Source organism: Oryza glaberrima, chromosome 9 (genome assembly GCF_000147395.1).
Source record: "Oryza glaberrima chromosome 9, OglaRS2, whole genome shotgun sequence".
NCBI lineage: Eukaryota > Viridiplantae > Streptophyta > Magnoliopsida > Poales > Poaceae > Oryza > Oryza glaberrima.
Window position 1 is genome coordinate 13509513 of NC_068334.1, and position 12233 is coordinate 13521745.

The 12233-nt window shown below is 37.4% G+C and overlaps 1 protein-coding gene across 1 annotated transcript; it reads left to right on the forward strand.

Annotated features, from left to right (window-relative positions):
- The first annotated feature begins 6059 nt into the window (after nt 1–6059).
- On the forward strand, nt 6060–11966 carry LOC127785282 (uncharacterized). The gene is made up of 8 exons (XM_052312718.1): nt 6060–6126; nt 6243–6314; nt 7434–7838; nt 9174–9250; nt 9356–9475; nt 9568–10338; nt 10889–11102; nt 11225–11966. Exons 1-8 carry the CDS (start codon nt 6060–6062, stop codon nt 11689–11691), a joined length of 2193 nt encoding a protein of 730 aa, XP_052168678.1. The 3' UTR covers nt 11692–11966.
- The last annotated feature ends 267 nt before the right edge of the window (nt 11967–12233 follow it).

The following is a 12233-nucleotide window of genomic DNA, read 5'->3' on the forward strand; positions in this document are numbered from 1 at the left end:
CAAAAGATATCTTAGTTTGAAGATGTTATTTTTTTAAACTGTTAAAAAAACATTCTAAATCTCTTGGTTTAAATCTGTTGACTGATGTGAATTACACCGCATGGATATACATCAAAGCAATCATTTGTTGCATGTATTTAATTACAACATATATACTACCTCCAATCATGTGGCATCGGAAGTTTAAGCTTTAGAAATTTTGAGCATCAACGTCTTTTTTTTTTAAAAAAGGAGAAAATAAAAAACAAGCAAACATGACAGTCATGAGCCATAGTGCCATTGTACTCATAGCTCCATCAGTAGTTTGCTTTACAAGTCATGCACTCCCGCTCTCACATTGTAGTCAATAAGGCCTTGTTTAGTTGGGGAAAATTTTTGGGTTTAGTTATCACATCGGATGTACGTACACACATTTGAAGTATTAAACGTAGTCTAATAACAAAACAAATTACAGATTCTGCCAGGAAACTGCGAGACGAATTTATTAAGCCTAATTAATCAGTCATTAGTAAATGTTTACTGTAGCACCACATTGTCAAATCATGGCGCAATTAGGCTTAAAAGATTCGTCTCGTAATTTACACGCAATCTGTATAATTGGTTTTTTTTTTGCCTACATTTAATACTCCATGCATGTGTCCAAACATTCGATGTGACAACGTGAAAATGTTTGTTTTGGGAACTAAACATGGCCTAAGTGCTAAATAAAGATAGAAATCTATAAATAAAAAAAATGCCAAAAAAGAACTTGAAACTATAATACATGAAAAATAATTGTTCTAAAAAAGGAAACATATTATTACACAATCAAACCATATCTGGAATATACCATCCAAATGAGCTAGAAATAACAACAGTGTATACAAGTTCAAATAAGATAGGATGAACAAAATATAAATAAATAAATACAGATTATACAGAGCTGTATGTTTTAGTATACATGAAACATTTATTCGCATTATATTGTTGTAACTATTGTAGCATTGAAAATGTAGTATGACTGGAATTTGGATGAGCCATAACCACCCATTTAGCCATGATGTGATTTATATGGGCGATTTTACATAGCACTGTAATTCAGTGGTAGACCCAGTATAAAATTTTAGCTATGTCGGAACTATATATAATCTCAAACATGTCGATACGTGATAAGATCCCTTGGTAATGAATTTAGGTATATATAAGTAAAATTTAAGGTTTATACTATAATAATAAACTATACATATTGAAATTTCTGCTAAAAAGTTTGTTGGTAACAAATAGAAAGGTAAACAACATGATCCATAACATAAACAATTATTAATATTTTCTCGACGCCTCAAATAGCTTTATAAAAAATGCAGCAGCTGCAATACTAATGATAGCAGAGTGGATAGAACAAATAAAAGTTTAACGAGGTTCATGACCAAAGCAACTCAAATAAATATTAATCTGATTCACTCAATGGTGCTCCTTCTTTGGCAATGTAAAAAGGCTTGAAATATGAGCTATTTATCCTACGATGGAAGACTCCTAAGGCCTCGTGTAATGCATTCACCCACGACCTTTCTATAGACATAAGCTAGGTTGAGTGATAGGCTCCTAGCGTACACTCGTTTCTCACCCACAATAAGTTTTCTGCTAACGCCACATACACCCAAACGTTGCTTTGCTTGTTCGACATCATGGAGAAAGATGACATGTAGGGGTCCTTTTTTTGCTGTCGGGTAGCTATGGCAATGGCCATACCATGCCACAAGGGAAGGTCCGCCCCCTGCTGTAATTAGGTTATTCAACATTTATGCATTTTCTATTGACATTGCATATGGGTTCAAATGATTATGACTTAAGAGGTACAATCAAGTCATATAGTGCATTTAAGAGGTACAATCAAGTCATAACACTGACGATGCTCATTACACCTGAAAAGAAAAAAGGAAATACAATAATCATTACAACTATTGCAATGAGTAATTGGGAGATGGCAAAGTTTGTAATCTTGCACATACCAAACTACATTCCTTAAACTTACATGGCTGTCAAGCTGGTACAAAGGAAAGATGCAATGCAATATGTTGTGAGAATCATCCAAGGCCAAATGGAAGGACTGAACTAGAGGGAAGGAAATGAAAACCACCTAGTGCAAAAACCATCCCCCCCAAAAAAAAAAATTGTAAGGGATAAAACAACCAGAGGCAAACCAGCAAAAAGAACAAAAATGAGATAATAAGATAAAAAGATTCGAATAAAAAGAGAGGAGAAAAACCTTAACAAGTGTTAACAATGGAATTTGTCATCAGATTCGGAAAAGAAGAAGGAAGATTGAAGCGGATTTGGTGTTGAATCGAGTTGGACTCAGGATCGAACTGCGCATCGGCTGAAAACAGAGGCTGAAGACTGAATAAGTTGAGAAGATTGATGGCCGATACAACCGATATAGTATAACTTGGGCTCGGCATGGGCCTAGATTGGGATAACCGTCATTGCCAATTAGAGATAGAGCTCGATTAAGGCAACTGTATCTATTAATTTGGATATTGAGTTGGTTTGTTAGAGATTTGGTAAGAGACCGCCATATATGGTCTTGTTTGTATCTTAACTTTAGAAAGGTTTGAGTTGTGTCCATAATGGACTAAGTTTGTACTCGGGGTATAAATATGAACCCTATAGCATTGTAAAACAGGAGCCAATCCAATACAACTTTGGCGCATCGCCACCCTTTTTTTACTTTTCTTCGTTTTCAACGAGTTCTTAGCAAAAGAGGTAACACGTCACAATGGCTCGCGCTATCGGGGCTAACATGTCACTTTATATGTGTTAAGCTCGATATCGCGAGTCATTGCTATCATATATCTTAGTTAATCTATTCTTAGCTTCTCAATTTAGCTCTATTGGCTGCTGCTTGCTTTAGGGTTTCGGCTAAATTGTCTTGCTAGATTAGATTAGCTAAGGCAACTACCATCCTGAAAAGTGTTTAATTGCTTGATTGTCTATACTGTATGCTTCTTTTCATACTTTGAGATGCATCATCTCTAGTCGTGCTTAGAACCATGCAAACTAGCATTTAATTAAACATAATAAGGATAATATCGGGGTTTCAGCCGATCTTACCTAATATGCATGTTTCACTACTTGTTTCATGTATATTCGCCACCTATATGTAGATAGTTCATGTATATTCGCCACCTATATGTAGATAGATCGTTTTATATAAGCATATCAAGCTTTAGTCAGTATCGGCTAGATCCTTGCACCTTCTACCCGATTTCTGTTTGATATGTTTATATAGATCAATATGTTTATATAGGTCTGTACTAGAGTATTAGCTAGTACATTATCTTTCTTGCTCTAAATACTGTCACATCGGCTACTTTCATAATACCATCTTAAACCAATTTATTAAACTTGATAGACCATTACAACCGATTAGGCATGTTTAGGGTTTAATATTCTTTGATATACTCGGTCCATAGCCAATTTGGTCTAACTCCATCCTTTCGACCAACTAATTCTGCTTTTATTCTTTCTTGTTGATTGCATGATCAAATCAGCTGGCACGCCCTTGACACACTCGAGGCTAGCCTTGGACCTGCACTGGAGTTAAGCAGATCTCCCAGACCGCCGTGTTTTCACATCAACAATAGGTTGGTGGGGTTGGACTTGAGCCATCATTTTTCTCTATGGCAGAAAATAGGACAAAAATAAGAAGAAAAGACATTAAAAATGAGGAAAAAAAACCCTGACAACATCAAGATGAAACCGACCAAAAAAGAATTGGAAATGGAGAAACACTCAATGGGTTTGTTAGGGACCATGTTTTTTTTCATCTTACACTTCATAGTGATTTGCTTGTTTAGTACATATGACACATGGTAGAATCCATGCATATGAAAATTCTGTACTTCTACATTATACATTATATACTCAGTATCTTTTAAACAGGGAGCAAACTTTCACTTTCCACAAGAAAGGAAGAACAAATTTTCAGGTGCTAGTGTACATATTTCGCTTGTTTCTCTAGTATGCATGCACAGGGTGAAATCACCTACCATAGATGTGCACGCATGCTGCAGGATCCATGTTTTGAGTTGTGAGAAGAACAATACATGCATATGCAATAGAGCAATCATTTATTACATGTATCTACTCCACATCTATTACTTCTATTGTGGGATATGGTTAAATCTGTAGAATTTTAAGTATCAATGTTTCTTTGAATAAGGAGAAAATATGAGAAAACATCAAAAAACAAACAAACATGGCAGCATTGAGCCATGATGCCCCTGTGTTCATCTCCTGTTAGCTCTACAAGTCGTGCACTCCACTTTTCCACCTTGGTGACAACAAGAAGGGGCTAATAGAGATAGAAACATATAACTAAAAGAATAATGGTGCAAAGAAAAATATGTTATTCAATAATAAAAAAAAAGTGTATCATGCATGAAAGGCACTTGTTCCAAAAAAGAAGCACATTTCTTACATAATCAAACCATACCTAGAACACACCCCAAAATGAGCTGTAAACAATGAAAAATATATTAGTGTAAAATACATAAATGATGAAAAAAAATAGAGAATACATATAGATTATACTGTTATGTTTCATAGTGATTTGCTTGTTTTAGTACATATGACATATGGTAGCATCCATGCATCTGAAAATTCTAGACTTCTATGTTATATACTCAATATCTTTTAAGCAGAGAGTAAACTTTCACTTTCCACAACAAAAAGAGAGAACATAATTTTGAGCGCTAGTTTACAAATTCTGTTTGTTTCTCTACCACTATATGCCTACTATAACACATATTTTTAAGAAAATATAGCAAGAACCACATATATCACCTACATATGGACTTCTTCATTTTTATCTAAATGATAATCATTACTGCGATATCACTACAGCAGTGCTAGTTTTATCATCTAGGATAATTCGGCACCTATATTGCTTTGAACAGCTAAAGAGAAATGATAAAAATCCTGGTATAAAAAGAGTGAAAGATAACATAGAAAATTGATTATGTTGTGGTATTTGCATGGATAATTCTTTTAGTTTGGCCTTCCACATCATATGCTTTATGTGATTCTGTCATATTCCATCCCTTAGAGTGAATGATAAGATTGCTCAACAGGAAAGTAAGCAACTATCGTTTCTTGTACATTTGTATTTTTATGGCTGCAGCATTTAATTTTCCACGTCATATGTTTGATCTGTACCACCATATTCTATCACATAATTAAAGAGGACAAGAACAAAAGTAGGTGTCATTTGCATTTATCCATGCATGACTCAATTCTTTATCCTTCCACATCATCAACTCCACCTCCAACTCATTCTATCCCTAAGAATAAATGAAGATATAAGAAAGCTTAAGGTAGAAACAAATATCATGCATTGTACATATGAATTCAACCATGGACCACCACCCTCGTCCAAATGTAGCCACATAATAAATCAATACCAAATTTCAGGTGACCTCCCTAGGCATTTCACTTTTATTTTTTGATTTTCTTATGCTAGAATTAATGCCATCATTTTTTTCATTCTAGCCCTTCAATATTTCTACATATTCTTTTTATGAAGTACTCTTACTTTTCTAACTACACCTCTCATTTTGTCTAATGGAATATAAGTTCTATGTGACCTCATTCAATAATTCTATAGTCAAAATATTTAGAATCAAATTACCCAAACTTTTTTATTGATTATAGCCTAAGATAAAAAATAATCGATGCACAATTTATGTTAAGACATGGTAGGACACTAAGGTATGATACAATCAAACAAAATCGAGATTAAGCTTATTCATGAGAAATCCCACTCCACAAGATAAACTAACTATACCAGCAAATAAATACACGTGATGTCTGATTGAGTGTGATGTAGACAGAGCTGGCAACCAAACTAGGAGCCGGTACCGCACCGCACCGCACCTAGAATGACTCAAGGGGTCGAATACCTGTGGGCTACGATTATAAATAGTCACTTCCTATGGAAAGAACTCTTCACCCAAAAAAGTTCCCGTACAATCGCTATAGTTGAAGGCAAGAGACCCTTGTAATTTCCAAAAATATTCTAGATGGGAAACGATGGAGAAAAGGCATCAAAACTATGCAAGGAGGCAGGAGGGCCTAGCCTAGATTCAAGTAAGTGTAACCCTGATTTATTCTCGGAAATAGATGATGAGGAACTCTAGCAAATTTCAAAGGTAGTTCCTCGTAGAATACATCAACTGATTAACCACCTAAATTAATTCCTGCAGGTCTTGCTCCAACCATCGTGCTAGCACTCACCACCGTCCCCATGGGGTGGGATAACCGTAGGAGGAAACAAGGTATTTTCTTTTAATCTATTCATCTCTTATAGTCTTTTTTGTTGTTGTTTGATATTCAATATGGTTCTATTTGGCACAACTCTAGATCTTAGATCCACACAGAACTTGAAGAGTATGTTAAATTATATTGTTTTCAAAATTATTTTTTACTCTAAAATGGGAACAAAATGATTCATCCAAGTGTTATCAACGTAATCATAGATCTAGATCTATGGATTCGTGGAGCTACGGATACCCAGGTCCAAGAAACCTTGGATCTGAAGTTGTGTGAAACAGGGCCCTAATAAAATAATACAATAGTCCTTTGCTCCTTGTACACTTTTACCCAATTCAAACGTTCGGCTATAACCTGTACTAAAATATGCCTATTGTATCAAACTCATGGGATCAATACCCAATTCTATCACAATGAAAATAAACATGATTATCTCTAATCATGAGATTCAATGAAATTTACACTTCCTTTTATACACTTTCCCGAGACAAATTATAAAAAATATCAATCAACAATTGACCATTGGCTTCCATGGGAGAGGGTAACTATGGTTAGTTGAAAGCCATAAAAAACATAATAGTTTTTATTAGTAACTATCCCAAGTAGTAACTGAACAAAATTTTAGGTACGACAAAACTTGGGTGATTATTTGGGGTGATTGTTCTCCTTGCATAGAACTTTCCCTGACTTTGGCATACATTTATATAGGGAGTACAATTTTAATTTTTGAAACTTGACCAAGTTTTAGCCCCAACAAAATGATATTTACTAGGCTGATCAAACCAGCCCCAAAATCCCAATGAGGAACCCTTAGAGCATAATTCCTCAAAATCTACAGGGTGAAGCTGCCATTTCACAGCCCACATAAAGGAAACCTAATTGTGCAATTACAACAAACTCTAGGGTCATCTATGCAAAAGCATGCTCATTCCCCTCCTATAAGAACACCTAGACCCCATAGAGCAAACATTGTATTGTCCGGCTAAGAGAATTTCCAACGTTATCTAGAGTATTTTCAAACAAATTCTTTGTAGCCTACCACTATAAGCTTAATCCCTCACTTGACCTTTCTTTCACGGTCTTGAGCGCAAGGTGGTTACTAATCCTCTCTTTCTTTACCCTAGCGAGTACGATGATGAATGCACGTGGCCGAGGGGCTAGGAATGGAAACGGGCCCAACCGGGGGCGTGGGGGTGGAAGGGCTCATTCAGATGTGGTGGTTGGAGCAAACACCACCGTACTAGCAACAAGGAGGTGGGTTGGGTTGGAGATAGATTCCGTGCCAGGTGATGAGGGGCAACGTGACATTGTGAACTACTACCTCCGTTGCGCTACTGGCGTTGGTAATGGGGAGAGGGAGCTGGCGGTGGTAGGAACACACCGTAGCAATAGGAGGGTGACTTATGTGGTGCATGAGCCATTCCTACAGTCCCTCAAGGAGCTGCAGGTGGCTGCGGTTGTTGGAGTTGAACGACTCAGGTGGAAGTCGAGGAAGGATGTGGTGCACTGGCTCAACATGCTCATCTCAGGTAGGCACTTCTAAGTCCATTCCATCTTATTATCCACTGTGCTGCAATTTCATGCCTCCGTAGAGGGAAAATGATTTTTTTATCACCTATGTTAGATTTATGGTGAGTGATGTGAGAGTTTCTTGGTTTACTATGCTTAGCTTATTGATATTTGTTTGTTACTTTGATTATGCTCTCGTTTGTTTACGAAAAGATGAAATGTTAAACCCATTAAAGCTTTTAGTGGCTATGGATAGTATAAAGCAATGTGTAAGGGCTAACTTAAATATGGCTTATTCCCTATCTCTAGAGATACATATGCACACATAGGCAAAAGTGCAAAAAAGGTGCTTTATACTTCTACTCTAAGCAACTTACAATTGCATTGTGGATTTACCTAAGGAGCTACATATCCCTTAAAAAAGGATCTCCATATGAATTCATTTAAGGACATATTTTTTGAAAGTTAATATGTTTATTATTGTATCTAAGGAGAGGGTCTTACTTCGGTAGACATTTCCTTTATGCCTTTACCGCTGTCAGTTTATTTACAAACATATTTGAGCTACTGACGTGCGGATCTTAACCCCTATGTACTAGTACATAGTTAGAGGGCCCTGACCCCATATGCCAGTCACGCAATCGATGCTATTTTTGTAATATGAACGTGCTTGTAGTATATATTGTGAGCAAAATTTTCCAATATATAGTGAAGATATGCATATAGAGTTGAATGATAAAAAAACTTTCTTGCTTTTTAGTATATTGTTTCCACTTGCTATTAGTTTGGACTTGACCTTGCATATACTTCTTTGGGTTGGTTTGATTTAAGCTTTTGCAATTTAGATGAAGGCTTGCCAGATCTGTATATTTCAGACATGCGCAGTCATTAAACCCACAGAGTCATAGGACTACACTTAAATGGTTTGTACACTTTTGTTCTTTAATAAGTCAAATATCCAGTTTTTTTAATCTAATTTCCCTGCTCTTGAACAAAGCTGTGAATTGAATTAATCAAGAGATATGCACTTTTCTAGCATTAGTGACACACACATATATGTCATTCTTCTGTTCTTTCTTCCTTTTGTTTCATTAGGAAAATGAATGGGCCTCATCATTGGGCAATCAATACCTCATACCTCAATGAGATAATGTTCCTTGTTACCCCATATTAACAATCTTTTTAGGACATGTTCAGTTTGATTTCCTTTTTGTTCATCGTATTATTAACATTTAGAATTTTTACAATCTGCGCTAATGTTTGGCCTAGTCAGCTAATCACCACCGTGGAAAGTGGCTTGCATATCTTTATTTATTTGGTTTTCGTCGATACCAATAGTGTATCATCCATTACAGATGTTGCATCTGATGAAGTTGCAATTTGTAACAATGATGGCAAAGATGCTAAACTTGCTAATATCTCCACAACAAAGGTACATTTAAGTTAATTTCTGATCATTTTTATTTTTCATGAGAAATGCTTCCGACAAAGCACTATATATTGAAGTTAATAAGGAAATTCCATTTTATTCATTCAGGACTCTTCATCATCAACTGCTGGAAATGATTCAGGGGACTTCAAATGGTTAGGTCCTGAATCGCATTCCAAAAAAGGGAAGAGCTACAAATCCTTCTGGCGAAGGGGATTTACATTCATGGTATGCTTATCAATCATTCAGCGCTCATTTTTTTTTAGATCTTAGAGGACTGAATCTTGGCTTACATCCATTGTGTTCATGACCCTTTTTAGGTTCATGATTTTGTTTACATCTTGGTCCAACATGGAAACAAACTTGTTGCTTATGTGGAAGAACTCTATGAGGATAACCATGCAAACAAGATGGTTCAGATACGATGGTTCCGCACACTCAACTCCGCCGGTATTCAACTTTCTCCAGGTGTTAATGATAGAGAGATCCTCCTCTCCGACAATTTGCAAGACATCGGAGTTGAATGCATAGATGGATTGGCTTCAGTCCTGAACAAAGAACACTTTGAGAAGTTTCAGGCAATTGCCAACAACACCAACAGGCAACCCTACCTATGCATCCGACATATCGACAATAACAGCAATGTCAAGACCTTTGACATTGCACAACTGCAAGGGTATTCAGAACAGGATATATTTAGAACAATCTTAGGCGCACCTCCCGTGACCGTGCATCTTGACGCATCTGAAGGCAACAAGAACACACCAAGATCATCAGCCAGAGGTCATCATCATCATCAGACCGTGGAGAACCCCACTGCTGGTGATGAGACCAATGTTCAGGCCACAACAATCAATGTCCTTGCACGCAATGCTGCACCAACAGAGTCTGCTTCTGGTCTGATAAACTCTGCCCTGGAGAAGTATCTTGAGCAGTACTTCTCTCCTGGTTGCCTTGTGGAATGCCTGAGCCAGGACAGTGGCATTAGGGGCTGTTGGTTCATCGGTTCAGTGATCAGGAGGCACGGAGATCGCATCAAGGTGAGGTACCAACACCTCCATGATCCCGAAACGCCAAGAGCAAACCTAGAGGTATGTCACCTAATTTCAGTACCACTTCTGAAAATGTAGTTCGTTGCTGACAAATTTTATGGTGGCCTCTATTGGTAGTAGAATGAATGTACACCTTTTGTTCTTTCTTATTCATTGGACCATATCGATTTATACTACTATAGTAGAATATTTTCCTCTACTGATAGTAGAACTCATAAATTAACACCTGAGATGACTTGTACGGTTGATAATATTGATAGTAGAGCACTATCGTTAGAGATTCAATAGTAACTTCTTCTGTTAATAATATGTTAGAGATAATGTAGTAACTTCTAGTAGACTACTACCAGTAGAGCTATATATAAAATAAAATTCTTTCTTTTATAGTAACCAGATGGCAAGCTCCCACTCATGTCCATGAAGCTCACCTTGAGTTAAGGGTGCAAGCGGCTACCCGCGAAAACCCACTTATAAGCTAAACTAACCCGTGAACTCGCTTATTTTGACCTATAAGCGGGTTCGCGGGTGACCCACTTGCAACCCTACCTTGAGTTGAGAAGGCTGACACGAACTGATTGTTCTCCTGCAGGAATGGTTGCTTGTGACAAGAACCGCTAATCCTGACATGCTGCGCATACGCCTCTCTGGAAGAACAAGAATTCGTCCCCACAATATGTCGGAGAGGGAGAACCCCTCTACGATCAGTGTTGGCACCGTCATTGACGGATGGTTGTATGATGGTTGGTGGGAGGGAATTGTGCTGAAGGTGAATGATGCAAGGAGGCTGCTAGCTTACTTACCAGGTGAATTGTCAGTTGATTACCTTCTTAGTGGATTCAAATTTAACAGTCTATGATGCAAATTCTTGCTTGTGTTTAGCTTGTTGCCATGTCAACGGAGTTCTTTCCCTCGTCTGAATTTGCAGGGGAGAAGAAGATGGTGCTATTCCGCAGGGATCAACTGAGGCATTCACTCGAGTGGATTGACAATGAGTGGAAGAATTTTGCTCACCGGGAAGATATCGCACGTCGAATCCCTAGTGCGGAAGATCTTAGAATAAGAGTCATTACTGCACGAGAAGTTCCTACAAGAGAAGAAGTAATGAAGCAATTGGAAGGCCTGAAAACAAACAAAGGTGGTTCAAACTCTGCAAAACCAGCTGCAGAGGAGGGAAGTAGCAGCTCTGCTACTAAGAAAACCACACCTGATCTCATTAGGCATGCAACAAATGATCTAGGATCTTCAAACTTCAAGCATGTCGGTGTTCCTGCCTCTGAAGAAATTAGAACTGATAACAAGGGATCGCAAGTTAATCTTGAAAATGTCCTGAAGTCGGACAGTCTGAAATGGACCGAGCGTAAGGCTAGAGGATCTTTTGGTCCAAGAATGTAGTCGGATGGGATCATTGGTAGCATCAGCCATGGATACATCAAGGAGCAGAGCCCCTGAGGAGATCCTGGTGAATTATGTGCCTGATGATGAAGTAGTATGCAAGATCAATGGAGAGCCATTGCCGAGCTAGCTGTTCATCAGATGAAAGAACTTGCGGGATATGAATTATGAAGGATGATGCATTTTCTCTTTTTCTTGATGAACTATCCACCTTCTCTTTTTCTTTATGAATTATGTTCTTTGGTATGACTTTGGTTCATTTTCTAGGTTATTATGTCAACCACCTGAACTGAGTTTTGGACTTCTGATGTCAAAGTCTTGTGTGTGACGCAATCCATTTGGTTATATCAGCTCCATAAAAAACTTCAAATATCTTTTATTAATATCATGAGTGTAGTTTAGACCATTTTTATCATCCCCTTATCATCTCATCTAATTTGAAATGAAATAGAGTTTGTAGTCTTAATTTTACCCCTGAATTGCTACTTCTGAAGTTAATGTCACTTGTCGGCAAAATTTGTTTTTGGCGCAGCAAATGAAAA

Coding starts and splice junctions, on each gene's coding strand:
- LOC127785282 (XM_052312718.1), top strand. CDS start 6,060: ATGGGAAACGATGGAGAAAAGGCATCAAAACTATGCAAGGAGGCAGGA. Junction 7,839..9,173: donor GCTCAACATGCTCATCTCAG/GTAGGCACTTCT, acceptor CATCCATTACAG/ATGTTGCATCTGATGAAGTT. Junction 9,476..9,567: donor GAAGGGGATTTACATTCATG/GTATGCTTATCA, acceptor GACCCTTTTTAG/GTTCATGATTTTGTTTACAT.